The 24,147-nt window shown below is 28.6% G+C and overlaps 2 protein-coding genes across 6 annotated transcripts in view; one reads left to right on the top strand and one right to left on the bottom strand.

The window, feature by feature from the left end:
- LOC118443107 (B9 domain-containing protein 1) overlaps positions 1-24,147 on the top strand; it is a 117,931-nt gene that overhangs the window by 4,427 nt on the left and 89,357 nt on the right. The gene's annotated exons all lie outside the window — the stretch shown is intronic.
- Positions 1,431-24,081, bottom strand: LOC118443098 (trehalase). Its single transcript, XM_035869578.2, has 10 exons — positions 23,264-24,081; positions 12,668-12,784; positions 11,613-11,914; positions 11,172-11,350; positions 10,367-10,548; positions 9,404-9,653; positions 9,083-9,323; positions 8,782-8,981; positions 3,138-3,316; positions 1,431-2,613 (listed from the first exon to the last, which is right to left on the bottom strand). Exons 1-9 carry the CDS (start codon positions 23,362-23,364, stop codon positions 3,143-3,145), a joined length of 1,746 nt encoding a protein of 581 aa, XP_035725471.1. The 5' UTR covers positions 23,365-24,081; the 3' UTR covers positions 1,431-2,613; positions 3,138-3,142.

Below are 24,147 nucleotides of genomic sequence, written 5' to 3'. Positions count from 1 at the left end.
ACTTCCGAACTGCAAGAAGTGTAACGCATAACGTTGTAACTAATGAAGCAAACATTGTTAATGAGGAAGGTAGATTTTGAATCAAGTTTAAAGAAAGGAAAAAAGTAATTAAAGATGAGAAATATTTGCTTAGCTAAAAGAAAGAATAATAACGTTATTTCAATATTTATATAATTTCAGAATACTTCTCCAAAATACCTCCTAATTAATTAATTAATTAATTATCCTACCAAAGATATTTCAGGTTGATATTTTTATTTCGAAAGAAAATAACATTACATATATCTATATTAATGCTTAGAAGCTTAGAATGTTCATACACGCGTTGCTCTAATAAAAATTGCTCTAATTGTAAAATTCGTTGCATTTTTTATTTTATTCGTAATTTTTAAATTTATAATAATAAACAAAATTATTTTACTCACAAGTCGGTCCAAGATAGGAGAGTTATGTATTTTGATATGACTTTGATATTATTAAATTGAAATAAGCCATACTAATTTGAGTCATTATTAGTGTTTCAATTTTAATGACACTTTTTAAACAATTAAAAAAGACTTTTTTATTTCTTTAACTTTCATATAAAAATTATACACAAAGCATTATTATGAGAATTATATTTGGTTGTTGAAATGAATCCGAATACTTTAATGCATTTCTTTTATTTATGACTATTAAGCGGTATCCAGAATATAAATGAACTCTTGCTGGTATAAATTTGCAATTATCTCAAGCTCTACAATATTTATTCGATGCCTGAAAAAAATGATTTATTCTTTAAATGAGTTTAAAAAATAAAGTTAAATATACTGCACGCGAAAAAACTTCATAAATCTATATATCCAACTAATACTTAAATATTTATTATAATTTCTTATTAAAACAAAAACAAAAAGAAAGAAAGTATAGATGAATTACGAATGTTTCCCATAAGTTTGATAATATTTATTATTGGCATCGAATGACAAAATATTACTTAGCCCTACTTGTAGGTGGTCTTACAGGATTGATAATAATTACAGCGATTATGTCGTATATCGAATATCAATACTTTAAACAAAATCTATTGTCAAATATCATGCGAAGAAAAAAATGAGAACAATAGATTTGTTCAGTATTTCTTTATTTTTATTTCGATAAGAATATTTTTCTATGCATTCATTAAGATGATTATTTTCTATTAATATTAAGAGCACATTTTTTTAGCCATCCAAAAGGCAAAGTAAAGATCATTACAACTGTTACTAGAATATATATATGTCTAAGGATGTAAAATATCGTGATATCGTATATATCTTAGTAGCATCGTTTGTCATAACTTTTGCAATTAAGTTTTACACAAAAATTTATGGCTTATGTTTCTATTCGTAGAAAGTCATGTGAATAATGTGTATATTACAGTGAAATAAGTTATCTTTTATTTTCACAAGTATGCAATTACAGTGAATTTATTATTATATATAATATACATATGTACATATATTGTACAATTTTCAGGTCACGGTTTACATAATATACAAATATTTTCCAAGTTTTATACGTTACTAATACAAAATAGGATCTGAAAAATCGATACAAATCTATATTCAAGCGATAAGATCGCTCCTCGTAATAATTAATTGGAAATATTTAATTTTGGTCGATAGTTATGCGATTACCCGTTCATAATGCCTTAGTATTTATATGTACTTGTACATATATACACACACACATATATATATATACACACACATATTATATCTATTTATTTAAAATAACGACTAAATGCCAATGTAAGAGATAATTCTAGCCGGAGATCTGCCGCCAGCGCCATTCTCCATGCGGAATGATCTTATCATAGAGAAATTACCATAATCATTTATTGTCTAATAGTATTAAATTATTAATTAAGACTATATTTTTATATAACAATACTGACTCAGTTATAACAATCGAGATAACACAGTTTACGTAATTCGTTCGGTCCTTCGAAGAAAGTTTAAATCTTTTTCGATATATCGTTTCTCTCTTGGGACATTCTTCTCTAATCTTGAAGACTAAGTTTCGTCGATTCGACGAAAGTTCGTAAATAAAAAAGTCTATATATAGTAACGTTCCAGCGATTCTATAGCATAACTAATACGAAAATACAATAAATAATCCGTCGAACGATTAACACTTATCTTGGCGTTTATATACATACGTGCACGCGTGGGTGTATATTAACAATATATATTATATATAATAAGATATATAAAACTTTATATTAATTCTATTTTTTATCTTTATATAAGTTCTATATATCTATATTAACAATACATATATATAGAACTTTACATTCCGAAATGTATTCGATACGTCTCTTAACAATCCTAATTTCTTCGTAAGTTTAATAAAAATGTCTTTCTATTGCGTTAACTTTGATATCTTTTTTGTTATAATTATTATTAATATTACTTGGGAAAAGTATTGAATGTAGTTATACAAAATTTTTTCCCTTTTATATTTATTTATTTTTTTTTTCTTTAAGTAGGATAGAATACGTTTAAATGCGATTTGGTAACTTTGCTCTCCTATTTCGCTTATGGACTAGATTCATTGGCAAAATCACGTTTGGCACAGCATCCAGTCGTTCTGCAAAGAAATTAAATAATATTATTATCGTTAGAGTTTCGAAAGTATTTTATTTATTTTATGCTTTGTGAATATATAAATTTATATATCTTGCGATCATTTTCATCATCTATAAAAGGAAAGGTTCAAGAGAAATATTATTCGTATAAAGAAAAGTAAGGCAAGAATATTTAGAAAGATAATTCCGACATAAAACTCGGGTATATCTATAATTACTTTCGCGAAAAAAAAGAGAAAAAAACTGAATCGTGATTGGAAAGAGAGATCCAAATTTACTAAGATTTTTTTTTTGTATCGTATCTCATAAAGAATAATTTAGGACGAAATTTATCTCATAAATTTGTTCCAAAGTCCCGCCTGGGACGTGAATTGTTTTTTACAAAATTTCATTTTCTTTAATACACTTCAATTTAATGATTTTCAAATATATTCAAATTATTTTTAATAATTTAAATGAACGTTATAAACTATTTTTGATTTTTTTGCCCGTGAGTAATCTCATAAATAAATATTCTTATATTTACCTTTATTATTCTACGTTATTGTTAAGGTCATTTGGATTATTATTGCTAACGCTGTTGTTCAATTTTATTTGGTAAAATGTTTTTATGAATTCCAAAACAATGCCGTTCGTCCATCCAAAGCCTTCTTGAACATTATATTCGCCACCACCGCCTCCTTTACCTGGCGAAGTAGCATCATACTGCAAATCAAATGTAAATATGATAAATAATTAGTTATCGTAAACCCAAAGTAAATACAACCGATTGAGTTTAATAATTAAGTCGAACTTGAGACACTGCCACGATGTTATGTCTCCCGGAGTTATATCTATAGAGGACCTGTTCTCATAAGACATGCACCCCATTTACCTCATCTAATTCCATATTGAAGGGAAGCCGAATGAACTCGACTGATCGAGATAGACGCTTGAATACTAATCTTTGTAAATTCTACAGGAAAAAGCACAAAGAGAGAGAGAGAGAGAGAGAGAGAGAGAGAGAGAGAGAGAGAGAGAACGAGAGAGAGAGAGAGAGAGAACGAGAGAGAGAGAGAGAGAGAGAGAGAACGAGAGAGAGAGAGAGAGAGAGAGAGAGAGAGAGAGAGAGAGAGAGAGAGAGTTAGTGATATTTGGTGATAATAAATTTCTACGAATCCTTTGCCTTAAGGATAATTATTATGTCATTCTGCATCATGAGAAAAAGAGATGTATTCAAATATTAAATAGTATAATATGATTTAATATTATACTATTTAATATTATATTAATATTGATATTTTCGTTTATAGCAAAACAATGTCACCGGTTAGATATATAAACAGTTACAAAAAGATTTTATTTTTTAATGGAGAATATCATTATCAGAGATGAAATGGATAAAGAAGAAAAAGTTCGTAAGAATTTGGTTTTTTTTTTATGATCTTAGTTGGTAGGTCGAAGGACTCGACATAGTAGGACAGATGATTTCGCGGCTTTGTTGAAAATATCGACTTAAAATTTTTAATCTAGCACACGGACGAAGCACTAACTTGACTTTATACCCAACGTAATACCCGGACTTATTCGTACTTTTCTCGTTGACGGGTTGAGGCGATGACACAGTCGTAAAAAAAGTCGAGAAACGTCAATTCGCACATTCGAATATTCATTTTCAGTAGATAATCGAGATTTTTCATTTCGAAGTTAATTCGTAGAAGTCACGATGCTTTGTCTCTCTCTCTCTCTTTCTCTCTCTCTCTCTCTCTATTTATCTATCTGTCTATCTTATTTCAATATTTATATTTAATTATTCAAATTCATTTACATTTTGTGGACGAAAGAGAATAATTACTATTTCATAATTATACTTCAATTCATACAAATCTGACAGTGACGTTATAAAGTTTTTGAAAACAGCTACACACACACATATATATGCACAGAAAGTAAATATAGATAATGTAAGTACATTAAATGACCCATATTATATAAATATAAATATAAAGCTTTTTTCGATTTATCGGTTAAAAAGTCATATATAATGGCTATTGAAAGAGATGGACTTTCAAATAAAAAAAAAAAAAAAGAAAAAAAAAAAGAGAGAGAGAGAAGAAACTTTAAAAAATAACTGTAAAAATTCTTCTCGTTTTGCTGCCTCGGCAATTTTACGATGGTAGTATCGTGCGATATTGGTGCTTTATTCTTGGATGAATTTCCGAGGAAATGGAAAATGGCCAGTTTCGATAGATCAACTTTTCAGTATTCTTTTCGTTCGTTCGATAGAACGAAAAAACGAACGAACGAACGAACGAACGAACGAACGAACGAATGAATGAATGAACAAACGATTCAGCATTTTAACGCGAGAAATAGTAAATTCCTTCGCGTTCGGGAATACCTTTCCGTATTTCATTTGTAGAGAAGGACCTGACACTTTAAAACGAAGATTATAGAGCTTTAACGATATTCAAAGATTTAAGTGTATAGAATGTTTTATTATTTAGCTCCAATAGATGTCAAATTTTTCTATTTCTTTTACGTCCTCGATCGTTCTATTCCTTTTTCGCTTCTTTTTTTTTATAATATAATTTGAATTAAAATAATCCTAATTTAATTAATTATTTTCACTTCATTTAATTTCATCCTTAATTATAATTAATTAATTAATTAAATTAGCATTAATTTTTTTTCTCTATTAAATATTAATTGTTTGATATTTCTCTCTCTCTTTCTCTTTACTTTTAAAAACATCATTTATATGCCATCATCAAATTTTTATTTTCTTTAACATACTTTAAAATATTTTTAACGAAACAATGTGACTATTTCCGATAAACAACACAAGAGATCTTTAAATATAATAAAATTTCAAAAAGGATCTTTAAAAATACAATAAAAATTCAATGTTACTTTTGCATTGCTACCATTGATCCTTTACAACCCAAAGTTTTTTTCCAAATGCAAAGACGATTTAGACTACTCTTGACATTTTTTCTCGTTTAACGATATTATCCTTATTACTGATAATGTCTGGACGCTTTGGGATTTAACGGAAAAACTTTGCTTGTTAGAAGGACGACGATTGCTAGAAATTCATTCACGGATAATGTTCTCTCTGGAACTTCTGACAATGGAGAGGATCAGAGGATCATTTAATAATTCGTTCTGCTTTCTGACTACAAATATCTTTGCTTTTTTTCCGAGGAAAAGAGATAGATTATTTATTTTGCTGAATGAAGCTTTATAACATTCTATTCGATTGAAATGATTGATCGTTCGCGTTTCTTACTAAATCAAACTTGAAGACAGAAAAAAGTTAGATTACAGAAATATCAAAAAAAAAAAAAAAAAAAAAATGAAAAGAAAGACACAAAGAGAGAGTGAGAGAAAGAGAAAAAGAGAAAAAGGTTGAAATCTTGTGATTTCAATAGAAATAAAAATTTATGTTACGATGAAAAATGAAGCTCCTTTCATCAGTTTCCCTTTGAAAAATCATCGTTCGTTACGTAATCAATAAGATGAATGATTTATTTACTATCGAAACCTACAAATATGTGTATATAATATTTTTTTTTCTTTCATTAAAATCCAAAGAAGAACTCTAATGTGAAATTCAAACGGACTTCGAGAAATTCTTACATAAACGTGAGAATAAAAAATTCTCTCTCTCTTTCTCTCTCTCGTACGAGTTCATGCAAATATACTTTGATTATCCTTCTTTGTGGTTCAATACGAGAATTTTAATTAAACCGTTGATATTCATTCAACGTTCGTTTACTGAACTGAATGGATTGTTAATTTCCGTCAACGAATCACCGTTAACTTCCCAACGCGATTGATTTTCTTCTTCGTCTTATCGCAATGTCTTTCTTCTCGATTATCTTATCTTTTCATTTTTTTTTATATTCTTCTCTCTCTCTCTCTCTCTCTCTCTTTCTCTCTCTCTCTCTTTCTCTCTTTCTTCCTTTCCCTTTTTCTTTTTACTTCCATTCATAGAACTTTTGAATATGCAATCCTTCGTCATCCGTGAATTCTGATTCAAACTACTATCAATTTCTATTCTTCACTTCTCGATAAACAGAATAGAAAAGTTTTTCGCGCGAAAAATAAAACGTGAAAAAAATAAAAAATTGTGTCGGAATTTGAACACATTTCTACATGAAATGAAAAGTCGCGATAATAATAAAGCTGAAACAACCCGATTGAAAATTTTAATACATTTTTCGATTTGTATGGGTGTGTATATTATTATTATCACCTTAATATCCATTCCAGGTCGTTTGCATTTTATTCGCGTTCTCGTTACGTATATATTTAAGTTCAGCGACTCATAAAAGAGTCGTCTTAGTTTCACGTTCGTTTACAGTTAACCATCTACTTAGTATATAGTGTATTTACGTACAATAAGCATTAAAAGTCTTTTTTCCGTTTTTTAAAAGCAAATAATTTTACTAAGTATAAACGAAATGTCTTGAAATTGTGAATAGATATAAGAAAATTTTAAGGTTTATAAACTGTCGTTATGACTTTTTGTGACAACATTAACAAATTAATCCTTAATAAATAAAGCATTATTATATATTTTAAAGTTAATTTCGAGATTGTATCTACAAAATGATAATTTACGATTTTGATAATATTCACGAAGTAATATTCCAGATATTTACAATTTTAGAATATTATATCCTTCAAAAAAAAAAAAAAAAAAAGAGGAAAAAAGAAAGAAAAAGGGGAAATAGTTGGAATAAAAATTCAGCCTTAAAAAGTATAAAAGTACATTACTTTCAAGAGTCACTGTGTAACTATAACTCGAAGAATATTGATTTTCATTCGGTTATTGATTATTCCACAGAAAGAAATATCTTCTTTTAGTGTCCTTTGTATCGTATCGGTAAACCGTATTTTTCCTGTATTTAATCATTGTGCAAAGAGCGTCGTTTTGGAGTCAAGCTTGTCTTATTTTATACCCTTACGTCTTTTCCCGTTCATCGAATTTACCAAGAACGCGGTGTTTCTGTCTCGAGATTCGAAAATCGACTTGGCGAACTTTTTGATCGTATCATCAAAACTTTCATCGATAAAAGTAATATTCCTATTTGGTAAGCCTTACGGAATATCTTTTTCCATTTGAGAACTTGTTCGTTTGATGTAGATCGAGACTGGTACATACCCTTATACATATATATATATATATATATATATATATATGTATATATATATATATATGTATATATATATGTATATATATATATATATATGTATATATATATATATATATATATATATATATATATATCTATGTACAAAATGTACGGAGCGAAAATTGTGATAAATGGAATTAGATAGAATTAGAAACGTAGGAGACATTTCTAAAAGGAATTATCGACTTATCTGGCCTGAATACAATCGAGAAAGAAAGAGAATAGGTGTCTTTCGTATTTTGTACAGTTCGAAAGAAATAAAGAAAAATGTGAACTATAAAGAAGGGAATTCGTATTGTATGCTACTCTTGTATCATCTTAAGTCCGATCCTTTATAACACAATCATTCTTCTCGTTTCTTCTTAAGATATCGTGACGTTATTCTAACATTAGTTGATCCAAGAACAAAGCTGGGTTTACGAATAATCGGGTTCCATCGCGAATAAATCAGAGGACTCATAGCATTATCCTTCGAAATATCTTATCATCAAAGGACCGAGTTAACACGAGTTAGGGAAGGAAAGAGAAAGCGAATATACAGAATAGTATGACGATACGGACCCTTCAACGTTTATACAAACTTCATCTAATCTGGTCGATTAAAAATTCCTTCTCTGTAAATTCTAAAAATAATGCTTTTAACGCTTCGTATCCTCTTATTCATTCCATTTGCTATTCTAAGAATTTTTGGAACGGTGAGCACTTTAATTTGCAAGGTCGACTAAATTAACATCTTTATATCTCAAAGTGTATTCATAAAATTTGATAATATTAACGAAATATTTCGGCTTGATGAAAAAAATAAAAAAGAAAGGAAGATAAAAAATACGAATAGATCTATTGCAGTTTAAGTTATTATATCGAGTAACTTGCATAAAAAAATTTGCTAAAAATTATCTATTCCTTTGGCTTTACATACATTACTAAAGAATTTTTTGTATTAAAATGTTAAAACGTGTACTTAAATATTCCATTGAAATAGCTTACCTTTTCGAACATCTTTCCAGTAGCTTCATAGCCAATATAATTTGATTCGAGCCACTCAAGAGCAAAATCCAAGCTAAGTTCAACAGCTTCTTTAACGTTAGTTTGATGTAATCCTTGAATGATTATTGATTGTAAGGGTGGCCACGCGTTAGGGAAATCCCATTGTTCACCAGTTTGATTCAGAGATGTTGGAGTTCCGCCTATATAGACGATAAAATAAATCGATTACATAATATATATTAATTTTAATGCATTTTGGATTCGACGATGGTAATAAATTCTAGATGATAATAAAACCTACCAAAGTACGAATTAATTTTCATTTTTTTCAAATAAGATATGGCACTAAGTGCGACCTCTCTGGCATTACTAGTATTGTAACTTAATGTGTATAAAGGTGTCAGGTTGGTAGGATAAAAGGATGTCCTATGACGGTGATTCTTCATGTTATAATCCATCCAAATTTTAAATTCGTCATTCCACAAGACCTCGTTGATACCTTCTTGAAATTGTTCTGCTATCTTTAGATAATATGACATTTTCTACGAAACAATTATCATGACAAAGTTATGTTTTCAATCGTGAAGTTATTTCTCAATCATACGGACAAATGCAAACTTACTTCTACGTTATTCATTTTGATGTGAAATTCGACAAGAATATGAGCATTTCTTTGAAGAAAGCTATTCAAATCAACTGGTATAATGTTCTTTGTATTGATATCGATCAAATTGTTTGATTCTTTTCCATCTGGTCCAATGAACCATCTTCCTGAAAAGTCCCAACCACTTTCAGCGCCGGCTTTCAAATTGTTGTAAAGGGTACGTTGCTTATCGACATCCGACAACTTTTGTGCCAATTTGTAGTCTTCCCTGAAATTAAGTAAGTCATTTATTAATAAGTTGATATTATCGTGATCTTCAAAAAAAAAAAATATCGTTACGTTACGTTAATAAAATCCTGATTGAGGAATAAGTAAAATACATTCATCTCTTTCCCATTTATTCAAAATGAATATTTTGAGATATTAAAAATTGTCTACTCTTGTAAAAGGAATTTCATTTTTATGATCGTCTAGGTAAAGGAGTTGTTTCAAACTATCGTGCACAGTTAATTTATTATGAAAGGAAAAGAATATTTCATTTTGATAGTTTCTCAATTAAGTTTGAAACGGATCAAATGTAATTGTATAGTTATCAAATGATTTTGTGATCTTCATTTCCTTGTGAAACGTATCGAACCTCAACGAGATTCGTAATATTTCGATGAATAATGAAAATATAAAAAATTTCAATCGATTTGATGCTTTATAGTATTATAGTAATTTTTTACTATATTGCTTTATAGAAATTCTGTTTTTCTTTTTTGTTTATATTATGTAAATAATTATATCAAAATTTTAATTAAATTTTGTATACTATCGTATCTTTAACATTATTCAACAATGTACGTACTTATATTAATTTTCATAAATATCATTTTAAAATTTTATTTTATTATTAGTAATATTAAATTGATATTTATTGAAAAGAATCGAATATATTGAATCTGCATTGAAACACAAAGTATTTAAGTTTTAATGTACTTGTAACTTTCTGGACGTGGTCCTTTGCTGTGAACGTTGTAATGGGCCATATTATAAATTTTTCCATTTTTCTTCACATTAGTCATCTTGTATTTCATCCAATAATCGAACTCTTTCTCTAAGGTCCCTATAATGTCGTTCAAATACTCATAATCTTGCGTATATTCCAGATATAGCTTGACCTGTAACGGAAAATAGACAAGAGGAACGATTAGAATGTTAAGGAGGAATACGAAGAAGAAATGAGTTAAAACTTTTTCAAAATCTTGATAGCAAGTTCGTGAAAATATAATATTCGTGAAATTAATGTTTGAAAATAAAGGATTTTCACTCGGGTTATATTAAGGGTATATCCTACTTGAAGATCTTTAACAAGTTCATCTTCCTTCTAAGTTTAACGAATATTTTCCTTAAGAGCCAAGGGCAAAGAAAAGAGAAAGAGAGAAAGAGAAAGGAAGTATAGTAAATAAAGAAAAAGAAAAAATCAATGAGAACTTATGGAAAGAATTTCTTTCAGAAGAATTTTCTATCTTGAAATTATTTTATTCTTTAATTCATCAATTTATTATTTAATTCCATAATTCATCATACACGGCTTTCAAATATTTGGGATAGTTAAAAAAGAATCGATCAATATATTTGATTAAAATCGAATTGTAAATATAGATTAATCATTGTCTAAACGATAATTTGATCATTAAAATCAAAAGATCAAGCTTAATAAAAAGTAGTACATGTACACTCGCATATTCCATATACATACATGTATAATTAAAAATTATATTTAAGGAACGTTAAGACTTACCATGGGAATTAACAACGGCGGATGACTTCTCATGAGATAGTAGATACGACCACCATTAGGTATGAATCCGAATTTTTCGACCATCGATAAAAAGTTGTTTATCATTCCTCTGGCAGTATCTTTCATTCCGCATATTAATAATCCTTCGATCACCCAATAACTGTCCCAATAGTAGAACTCTGTTAAAAAAAATTATTTTTAATATTGAAAATCTCTTTGAATCAAATCTTTTTTGTCAAAATTTATTTCTCACACAATACTGCTTTTAAATGTTCGCGAATACATCAAAATAGTGTTTAAAATATCAGATATTATAACGTGCAATTTGTTAATGTATTTCATAATGACAGTTAATATTTGTTAAGTTTACTTATTAAATTATCGGATTAAATAGTTGTTAGATAAGTATTCTGTTTCTTTTCCTTTTTTTTTTTGTTTTACCTTTGAATCGACCACCCGGTACTACGAACGCATTATCCACATAAATGAGACTATGTCTGTCTGGATGTTTAGCCACTATTGGTTTTATCTTCCTCGCCAATTTCTTCCATATTTCGTTTAATTCCTTCGCCCACTTTTGTAGATTAGGATCCTCGATGGTCTTCAAAAACGGAGGATTTTCTTGCCAATCCGGTAACGTGTAGTTATCGAGCTCATCTTGTGTCGAGAAATTATCCAAGACGAATTGAGCAACTTGGGAACGATTCGGTTGATTATTTGTTTCCTCCATTAATTTCTTGAAGCTGAAAGATAGTTCGTATATGTTAAATACTTAGTATATTATATCTATCTTCAAAATCGATAAAACGCTTCGTTTGTTAATTATGAAATTATGATGGAATGTAAAAGTTAAATTGCTGTGAGAGTTGTGTAACTTAAGAATCGTTATATTGAATAACATGCGATTGACGTAACAAGAAAAAGAAACTGACATAATGAATTGCACAGCTGATACTGTTTATTCATCTGATATGAGTTAATGATCAGTGGACATCCATTAGGCGTATAATTGCGATCCATTTAACAAATTTATTAACGTATTAACGATCAATTTGTAAAATTCTCTTTTTTTTTTTTCTTCTATTTTCTACTGCATAAAACGAAGTCGTTTGGAAATTTTTATTTCGAACATTATACAGAATCTTCTCTCGTAAGATATTTCACTGGTTACAGCGATCTAAGATACAATTTGAATATCTTTTAGACGAAACATTTTGTCCCTCGTAGAACGCGAGTATTTACGTTTGCACTGTTTCGCGACAATAAGAAGCAGCTGGTGGAAACACATATCTTTTACATCGATGAAAATGCGAATGTCGATTGTTCAAAGAAAAATTTTAATCGTTTTCGATAATAACTTAAGAAAAATTTATCTCTAAAAATATTAAATCTAATTTTTATTACAATGGAAAATATCCACGTTCAATTAGAAAAAGAAAGTATATTTATTAATAATAATAATTGATATACATAAAAATAGAATGGAAATTACTTACTTAGCAAGTGTTATTTGCGGGTCGTTCTTCTGATACGAATCAACAAAGGTTTTACTATCATTGAAGATCTCCGCCAATTGTACGGTTTTTAAAAGATCCCCTTGACAATAGATTTGGCTGTAAGTTGAAAGAAAAAATAAAAATTATGTAGCGGAATGGATAAAGTTACTATCGTCTTTTGCCTTTTGATCGATTTTCATCGACACGAAACCACTTTTTATTCTTTTCTTTTTTTTTTTTTTTTTTTTTTAATCCTTATCAATAAGAACCGGGACGTGATTTCAATATGGTAACTATCGGAGAGTGGAAAAATGTCAGATTTCTGCGACAGCTAAGGGAATAAATATGCGGTTTGAGAATCTTTTTAATAAGATGTCAAATAAAAGAGAACGAGAAAGCTTATTTTTCTTTTTTTTTTTTTGGGAGAAACGGAAAAGATATGATCATACTTTTTGATATTATATTAAGATAGGAGGTGGATCGAAAAGTTTGAATTTGATTTAAAATAAATGAAAAAATATGTTTGGTTCGTGGGTCCGAACTAAACCAGGATCTTTATGAGTCTTGTTTTTACAATTTTTATTTCTCGCTTTTTTTTTTACTTTGTAATACGGGGACACTGATTTTAGAGATATGGTTTAAATTTTCGTTTCCTCTTCGGACATATTTCTAAATTCTCGAGGATACGAGCTGTAATAAAAGTGATCCTCGAATGGACTTTAGAAAATCTCTTATGTCATGAACTTTGAGAAGGAAGGTAAGATAGAAAAAGAAAAAGATTTTTCTGTTTTACTATTGGCGAACTAAACGAAGTAGCCAATCAAAGCTTTCAAGTGCCTTGGGAATTACCTTCGGACTAATCCACCTTCTTGGATCTTTCTTTTCATTGGAGAAACTTCGTTTTATCGTAAAAAATGTAATTTCTGATGTACATTCAGAAACGGGATCTCTTTTACTCCTTCTATTTCTAATATTTTCAAAGAGTATTAAGAGAATTAAAGTCAAAGGATTTCAAGAGTGTGCTTCGAATGCTACTATATACTATATATAACGGTACTACATATATATATATATATAACGATACTACAATAAAATAGATAAAATCGAAGAGTATTGAATTTCATTGAATTTCTTTCAAGAATTAGATATTTGAAAAACTTCTTGAAATCAGTGGAAAATATTCTATAAGTGATATAATTCCTGGTTTGGAAGTTCGTTAAGAAATTTTCATAGTTACATTTGATTATAAAAGAAAAAACTAATCAAATTCAGGCAATTTATTTTATATTCGTTTGTCATAAAATAATTAGTATATGATATGGATCCTATGCGATGACATAGCTCGCGTTCTTAGACGAGAAATAAATTTTCTTTCGTCCTATTTCTCTCTCTCTCTCTCTCTCTCTCTCTCTCTCTCTCTTTCTCTCACTCTCTCTCTTTCTCTCTCTGTCTTTCTCTCTCTCTTTCTCTCTCTCTTTCTCTCACTCTCTCTTTCTCTCTCTGTCTTTCTCTCTCTCTTTCTCTCACTCTCTCTCTTTCTCTCTCTCTTTCTCTCTTTCTTTCTTCTTCGAATTTTATTCTTTAGTCTATCGCAATGAAAAAAAAATAGATGATGATGTCAACCTTTGGATCGTTCCACCAAGTTTATGCTCGTCTTGATGAAGCAAGAAAAAAAAGAAAAAAAAAAGAAATAAAAAGAAAAAAGAAAATCTCGCGGTACATTGACCTGTCATCCTCAGCCATGAAATTTCTATTACTAACCACCACTATTGCTACGATTCGTTTTATTCCTTTTTAAAGTTTTTATCTACGAAAATCCTTTGAGATTTCTACTGTATAATAGCATTGATGGAGCGCGAAAATCGTGTTAAAGGGATATAATATTAAGGAATGCTTTTTTATACTCGACGCGTGAGATAAATCATACAATTTCGAGTGATCCAGTCTCTTTTCTTTTCTTTTCTTTTTTTTTTTATGTGAAAAATATCCTATATGTGACTATATATACATATTTAGATATATGTATATTTATTTAATGAATTCATATTCATTTTAAAAAGGAAATTAATTAGAAAATTCTTGTGTGATGGTACTGGATAATATGTAAAAGATTTCAGAAATTTTCATTTTTAATAACTTGGAATCTTAAAGTTTGCGTTGCATAAATTACGTTTTATAACGATCGAAGCTTTATTATTCATTACGGTTCATTTTATAGTTTTATGCTGTTCCGATCTATAACCATTTATAATTTTCCTAAATTAACCTTCTCTTTTTATTTAAACATCATATTTTATCAAACCTTATCGGATAAAATTATAAACTCTGTGTATAATTTAATTTAATGTAACGATATCGTTAACAGTATCGGATAGCGTAAAAATTTCTTTGATAAAATGCATTTACATTGTCCATGTACATAGGCATTATCGAAGTGTTACATCAAATGCAAATAAAATCCGATTGTCCATGATTTCTTTAACAAATAACATTCGTTCCATGCGATAATCGGAAAATGTCAACATACGTATCGATCTGTTTTGCTTCGTTTATTCCTTTTCCGTAGTCTCTATATACAGCAAACTTAATTTCCATATTTCGTATTACTTAAATTCTTTTTTTTTTTTTTAAATAAAAATTGCGTTGTAAGAATTTATAATTATCATATTCCGATAACATATTTCACAGTTACAGTCGATCGAGGTCAGCGATAAATTCTACTAATAACTTTTTCTATTGATTTCTGTTACAACGTTACATCGTTGTTGCAAAACGTTAAAAAACATACATGTTTGAGAAATGACATATTTATGACAGTTAAACGATATAGAAAAATTCCATTGATTTTCAAATACTATATCGTATATGTAAATATAGAATTTCTTATACTAATCTGAAAGTTAATAAATTAAGCCTACTGATATATTATACTCTTTAATTAATATCGTTAAATTCGTCTAATAATAAAACATTACAATGTTATAATAAAGATATATTTGTTTTTATATTTGTCGTTATTAAAAAAAATACCGATGACTTTAAAATCTCGAAGAAAAATATTTAACTGAATCAATCAATTTGTTACTCTAAAGAATATATCATCAAAAGCAACAAAAATATTTTAAGTATTCAAGTTAAAAAGTTAACATCCTGTATATGCATATACACACACATATATAGTATATAGGATAACTATAATGCATTTAATGATAAATGGCAAATTGTCACAAATCAATAATCTTTTTAAATCAACTGTCCTTGATTCAAAGATTTTTTCAACAGTAGACGTCGGTCACTACGAATAAATATAAATAAAAAACTTGTCGATCGAAAACCAATTTTTACTCTTTCTTCTCTCGGGTATCCAAATAAAACGTAGATATATCTTCGTTAGATAAATTTGATTTGGTTGATCGAGTGAGATCGGGTAACGCGTCGGACATGAAAAGAAACATTATTAAGAGAGAGATTAAATATTTACGAATATAAGAGAAAAAAAAAATTGATTGATAGTTACGTATCGAAATCAGAATTATTCGAATTTTCCGATTCGAATCATATGTCTGATACATAATGTCGCAACATAATGTCTCTTCATCAACGATGTATCGATATCTTCGTTCAAGATTGAACTATACTGAGGTTTCATGGGTCAATTGAGGAGCCAATCGTGTACGGTTATCTCTATTTTGTGTTTTCTCTCTTTTTCTTTCTTTCTTTCTTTCTCTTCATTTCTTATTTCAGCAAACATCATCCCACCAAACTCAAGTATCATATATACAATGTATGTACATATATATGTATATGTCGTATATATGTGCCGGTTAAAGAGAAAGCTCATCGTCAATACTTTTCACTCTTTTTCCTTCTCACTTCGAACTACATCGTACCCATACTCCTTATATCCGTACAACTGCAGGAACGTTTCGTCTTCGAGCAAACTTTATCGTCCTTCGTCTTCGTATTTTTCTACTATGAGAAAATTGTAGGTTATCTTCGTGGACTCCTACAACTTGGAAAGTAGAATCAAAACAGACCTACATAAATCTTCCACTTCTATTCCGTATATTTTCAGAAATGCAAACCAAACAACGAAAATATCGATGGTAATTTTTTTTCAGCAATTGACATTACCGAATCGTTTGAAAATGATTATTGTTGCACTTAAGCGTTCTCATGTGAAATGAGATAAGAGATGATATTATTTAACTTATTTTAATGTTTTCTTAATGTTTAGCATATTTCATAGTTGTTTTAGACGTAACAAAGATAAATTAAATGAAAATTCAAGAAGACTTTCCTTTATCTCCTTGAGAAAAATTATTCAATGAAATCATATTTTCATAGAATTTTATTGTGGTAATGCTTATTTATAAAAAGGAATTAATTTTAGTATTGATTCATAAAGAATTAATTATTTTCTTACGATATAATAAGATATCGACCAGATCCGTTCTATTTAGAAATCCTTTTATACATAAATAATAATGAACTCTCTTGGCCGGCAGGTCAATTAAATTTGACAAATGAAAAATTCACAAGCTCTAAAATGTTTTGACCCGATAAAAAAGTTGTGCAACAAAGGTTTACGAATCAAACATTTTATTTCTTTACTTTTTTTTTTTTTTTATTAGGTAGGTATGCACAATGCAGTTATCGAACAATTAATTTTGCTTTTAACTGTTTCTTTTTTCTTGTCTTTTTTTTTTCTTTTTTTTTTCAATAACCGTTTACAATAATTGAAAGAACGATCGATACAAATGTACTTCTGTTACAATCTGATATAGAGTCAGCTTTAATTTGATGATATTATTGATAAATAATACTAACCGTCGAATCGCAATCCCGAAAATTCATGTCAAACTCTAACGTAATTCGATTCGTTCGTCCGTAGTTGCTTTCATAATACCGATTTATCAAGTATTTCGTGTTAATGAGAGCTATAAATAATGCAAGAAAGATAATTCATCTATCGTCAAAAACATTTATCCTGCATCACATTGTACATTAAACAGTATAGTAAAAATTTTTAATACTATTAGGTGGTAAATCAATTTAATCGAATTTAATAATTATCGTGATATCATAAATAAATGGATGTTAAATATCAAAGCGATGAGACGGGATAAGGGGATGTATAAATGCTAAAATTAATTATATATATCCATGTATTTTATATATCTGGAAGACGGGAAATATATTTATTTATTAATGATGGCCTTCTTATAAATAAATAATCTTGATTGAAACGTTTTCATTAAATTCATATGTTAATATGTAATGGAAACTTTCAAATTCGACGTCAGTAGAATATATTTTTAATTAAAAACAACAAGTTTTTTGTTTAATACTGACGGATATTCTGATTAGAAGTAACCTACTAATGACAGATAAAATTAAAAGCATTGATAACTTTTACCACAAACAATCACTTCATATACGATACGATATGATAACATAGTACTATCGTAATACTTGAAAAAGATAAACTTTAGTCGTTCCGATCGACAATACTTTTTCATTGAGTATCATACGCGCTAACAGTATACAGTCCACCAACAAAAATGCTTCTTTCATGCTCATAAAACAAGTCTTTATGGAGACATTATACCGGCTTAAACCAGCCCTACTTCATTGCAAATTTCACCCCTTGGGTATCGTGACAAACTTTCTACCCCCGAGAAGGACGATTTTTCTCCTTTTGTTCGATGTCACTAGTTAAAAGAGAAAGTGGAAAGGACTGAATTATTCTTAAATTAGCTTAGATCTTATCCTTTTGGAAGAAAAAAAAATTACTCTCTAGAGTATTTTTATCGTGTCCCATTTAATTTATCTCCCTAACTATGTAAATTATTATAGTTTTTATTATTGAAAACGTTTAAATCTATTATCGATTTTATATTGGAAATTTATTTGAATGTTTTATTTAAAATTATATTCTCTTTTATTTACGTTCCTTGATGGGTAAGCACGAATCGAACGTTACTATAAATTTATTTATATTTTCCGTCAATAAGGGGCTAAAATAGATAATAGAAAATTTTTATTACGAAGCACGAAGCATTCGAGATATGCGATAATTTTTTTTACAGGCGTAATACGATTGGATTATACAAATTTTAATTACGGACGTTTTATAATAAAAAAAAAAAAAGACATGATTTTGATCGACTAATCAATTTCATATCGTTTCGTTTTGGGAACGAATTTATCTAAGGAAAGTCTTTTTTACTAAAAGCTTTAATCTTCTTTCTTTATCTTTTCCTCAAGAAATGAAGAAAATTGAGATTTCATGATAACGGGAAACTACGGGATAATACTAAAATAATACTATATTTTCTCTCTAATAATTTACTATTTTTTTCGTCGATGAAAAACGTTAAAGAATACAAATGTATTAATTCGACATATTTCAATAAATAAATTCATCTAAGTGGACCTGCAAAAATTCATTGACAAATCTTCATTTTCCATGATGTATGTTAGTAATTATTTTTTAAATACAATTTCCGAATATTCTTTCATAGAAGCTGTAAAGCATCAAAAGATACAACATTGAAGAAACATAAATCCAAAATAATGGATCTACAAATATTCTCTGTTTAGTTACAATAGAAGAGAGAAAGATACAGTTCGTTAATTATCTTAAGACAAATTCTATTCTTTAAGAAAATAGAATAATTTTTAATAAAAAAACTTTAAAGTTTTGTTTAAAATTATGCCTCTCTTCAAATATTTATAACTTACATTATATTGTTATATAATACATTTTTCGCGAGTTTATTAATTAATAAAACAGTAATAAACAATGAAATTGTACAATTTTACAATTTAATAAGGAGCATTGTATGCATAGAGGTGCGTCAAATAGAATTCGTGTCACGCCGATGATAAATATCTCCATAATTACCTATGATTTCAGTGAAAGGTCATTGTTGTTGCCTCGCAGCTCGTTTCAAGAGTTTCAACTAATACGAATGAACGGCACGTAATAACCTCGGTTTCTATTTAATTCGCTATGCTCTGTACTTTCAATATTTCTAGGAACTCCTATCATATCGTTTAGTTAAATTATTAGATATTAAATATAAAATTGAAAAAAGAAAGAGAAAGTATAAACCCACATTATATTTGGCGAAGTTTATTATTTAATTAAAACAAAAGTATAAATTGTTAACCGTTTATAGAACAAAATTCATATCGATTATTTCTCATATTGTAGCAATTGATATAAAGAAATTTTTGAAAAAGATCGAAAGAAAAGATAATAAAACTAAATGATTATTATTATAACAACTTTCTTTTATCTTTTAAAAGACAAAATAAATTTTTATGAATTTTCAAATATATCATGATAGCAGGCTCAAATAGAAAAATTTCAAATAGAAAATCTCTGAAAAGAGAAATTTAAAATATTATTATGTCGATGTGATAATCGTTTGGACGATTCGAGTCAATATATATATAATATATATATATAATATATATATATATAATATATATATATAATATATATATATAATATATATATATATATGTGTGTGTATGTATATAGGGAATTGTAAAATAGATAACACGGGAAGGAAAACGAATCATGAGTCGATGGATGTGGGACCTTCCGAATGTGCTCGTTTTCTTTCTCTTCTTTCTGTCGATGTGTCCAATTCCACATATGTTCCGATGATAAGGCTTATCCCAATTCGTATGGATAACGTTTACCAATGTTACTCATTTATTCTTTGTCACCAATGGAAATCGACATGCATAAAACGTAATCTATCGGATCAAGCAGGTCTATATATAAAATATATATGTATATATATTTTTTTTTTGATACCATTTATGCCTATATTCTGGTATGTAAGAAAAGATACAAAGAAATAAAAGGAAAAGAATAAAGAAGAGGAGAAAGAATGACGATCGGTAACTATATAAATTCTGGAATCTAATGAGACAATCATTATTATCTCTAATTGCCATCGATCAATGGATATTACGAAAGAAACGATCTCTGAATTGCAAATTCGTGCAAACTTGGCATGTTTCGATTTCCTCTCGATACAAGCAACGTTATCGACGATGACTAGCAACGTTATCAATGACAAATCCACCGCGATGTAATTTCGTTCAGAATTCCATGATTACGAGAAAATAGCCAATTATGAAATCGTTTGAAAAATCTTTTGTAACGTCAATCAATTGTTATTTCACGTATTTCTTTGTTTATATTTTTTTTTGTTTCCTTTTCTTTTCACGCAAAACTTTTTCACGCAAAAATTTTATTTGATTTTAAAATGTTTTTCGGTGGATCGAATAAAACAATGGAATTAAAAATAAAAATCCATTTTATGTGTACTTATATAAAAATTTCTATAAGTATACAGATATGTAATCGAATTATATACTTTGATGAAGATTTAACAGGTTTTAAGCACCAAATTAAAGACGAATCAAGGATTTCTTATCGTGATAAAATCGCCGCCAATTTTTTAAACCTTTTTAAACAATTGTATTTTCTTTCTTCTCTTTTCCGTTGAGTAGCATAACAGTGTCTTAATTCAATCATTATTTTTGCATGTATCCGAAGATAATTATTTTCATGTATTCGATGATAACATCGATAAACTACGTCTTTTACAGAATATCTTTGTTTTTCATTTTCTTCCAACATTGTAATTTTTCAAATATGTAAAAGTATCGTAGAATTATTTCAAAAATTAAATACTATTGTGCAAAATAATTATAGAAAGAGTTCGATTGATAATAATTTTATAGATATATTGATACGATCTAAAATATTAAATTAAAAAATTTTTATAAAGATTTAAAATATTGGGGAATAAGTAAATAATAATAATCAGAAATTGATAATATTTATGATATTACATACTTCACGTCGAAGTAAACGACTTTGAATCGATCAAATGAAAAGTAGATAACAATTACCTTATTTCGTTAAAAAAATTTATCGTAAAAAAAAAGCAGAGAAGAAAAGTTCTTTCTTCGATTGAAACGATTAGTTATCAAAGATAAAAGAAAAAAAATACATGACTTTTACAAAATTATCGATTAATCAGAAGCGATAAGAGTATCATCAAATGGAAGAAAAAATAGTTATGTAGCATAATAAGTATCTTTGAATTTTCTTTTTTATTTCTTCTCGTCTATTTGTTATCATTATCTTTGAAGCGATAAGAAACAATTACATATTTATTATCGTTTGATGAGAATGTATATACTCAAAGCGATCAATGAACAAATCATTAAAGAAATCATGGACGTTTGTTTTAATGTCATGGTCAAAGAATATCATCTTCAATCATTTCTTTGATTACTAGTTTGTATTTTCTTGTTATATTTACAAAAATTTTCCTGCTCGAAATTATTTTTGAAATTATTGAATAACTAGTAACGAAAAACAAGAAACAGGAAAACAAAGTCAAATACTTATGGATTCAAATTATATTAAAAATTACTGTAGATAGACGAATTTTGTAACTTGTTTTATAACTTAGCCAGTCAAACTATCACACAATAAGAATTGAAATATTTGTATGATCAATGAAAATTGCATACAAAACCACGGCTATATATATATATACATAAAACCATACGATTATCCTTAAGATTATCATCAACTTTAGTTTTATGAAAAACATTTCGTGATAAAGGTGTTATATGATAATGAATAATTTCTTTTTTTTTTTCTATCTCAAGTTGTTACGCTATCTGCATTTATTTATTATTTTTTTATAAGAAAATAATAAAGTGAGGAATGTATCTTGTTATGTGATGATATACTTATCTTGAAAGTATAAACAAGATTAGATTGATGAATCCATTACTACTCTTTCTTTTCAAAATTACAAATCATAAGAAAATATGAGAATAGAATTTCAAATAAATTTTTTTTTTCAATTGCAGAGTAATATAATTCTTATATATATATATATATATATATATATATATATATATATCTGACAAAAAGAATCAAAATATATGCAGTGGACTGTCCATTACTAACTGAACGAGTTTAAACGTAAACAGTGAAGACTCCAATCGAATATTCATATAATTTCCAACATTTCGTATACTAAGTAAACGCTAACATTAGCATTTACATTTTTTAATGGTATTCTAGCGAGCAATTTAACAACGTTCAACTTTTATCGCATTAACGACTCGAGGAATGCGAGAAGTTGCATAGAAAAAAGAAACATTTTGTATAATTCGATTTATATCGCTGTCTTGCCGGAGTGAGACGAATTTGGGTATAACGTTTTTACAACTATCAAGATGGAAAGGCAAACGTGGATTTTGAGTTATATAAGACAAAATAAATAAAAAAAAAACGAACGAAACTTGCTTTTTTACATTCGAACTTGTAGAAAGAAAGAATAGATTCGATTCGGTAGATCGATAGATAGAAGATTTGAAGAGAGTCGATCAATAAATTATTAGAAAACGAAAGATAAGGATAAATGTAAAATACAAAATAACTTCATTGAATGTCTCGTTATAATTGGCATTGGGTTCAATGTGATAGAAATATAAATCTAAATTATAGAGAGACCTTTACGATCTTCTTTCGCTCACCTGATACAGAGGTCCGGACTGTTGTTGTTCTCTCTCCTAATGGAAGCTGCGCTGCCCGAAGCAGCAATTATACCCAAAATCAAAAGAATTCCAATCGCCATCTCTACGTTTTTTTTTCTCTTTTTCTTTTCTTTTTTATTTCTCTCTCTCTCTCTCTCTCTTTCTCTTTCTCTCTCTTTCTTTTTCTCTTTTTCTTCACTTGACGGTAATAATCGATAGAATGTTGTAACAAATTAGAATTTAACTTTTTTACAAGGATTTATGGGCACGCGAAGCCCCCTTAGTCGCGAGACCGACCGATCCGCGCCGAGCAACGATCGGTCAATCGACTGACACACCGGCTATTACTACGACATATGCGCTCGAGTTAGACAGAGAAAGAAAAGGACATCCGCTCTCCGACCGTAGTTTCTTGCTCTTTCACTCTTCTCTCTCTTTCTCCCTCCCTCTTTTTTTCTCTCTCCCTCTCTCTTTTTCTGTTTTTCTTTCTCACTCTCTCTCTCTTTCTCGTGCTTTCGAGCTCCGAGAACAACAGCCTTCTAATGATTATTGTAACTCGATAAGAGTAGTAATATTTTCTCTGTCTTTCTTTTTAAAAAAGAAGATATAAGTACATTTTCTATCTCTTTCTTTTTCTTATCTCTTTCGCCTTCGAACTCTTTATCTTCGTTATAACTCTTTATCTTTTTCTCCTTCTCTTTCTCCCTTTCTTTTTTCTTTCTCACTTCTATGCGGATACAATTATTTAATTTTCTCTCTGTCTATTTCGCTCTATCGATGGATACGAACTCGTGCGTACCTATTTCACTCGACTTGAACGTAGCAGGATAAGTGGTTATATACTCGACATTTCCTTCGCGCGGCGATAAGGACGTATCGTTGAT

Source organism: Vespa mandarinia, chromosome 4, assembly GCF_050613455.1.
Source record: "Vespa mandarinia isolate Hongniang chromosome 4, ASM5061345v1, whole genome shotgun sequence".
Taxonomy (NCBI): Eukaryota; Metazoa; Arthropoda; class Insecta; order Hymenoptera; family Vespidae; genus Vespa; species Vespa mandarinia.
Note: the sequence above shows the minus strand (reverse complement) of the source record. Positions and strands in the feature narration are given on the sequence as shown.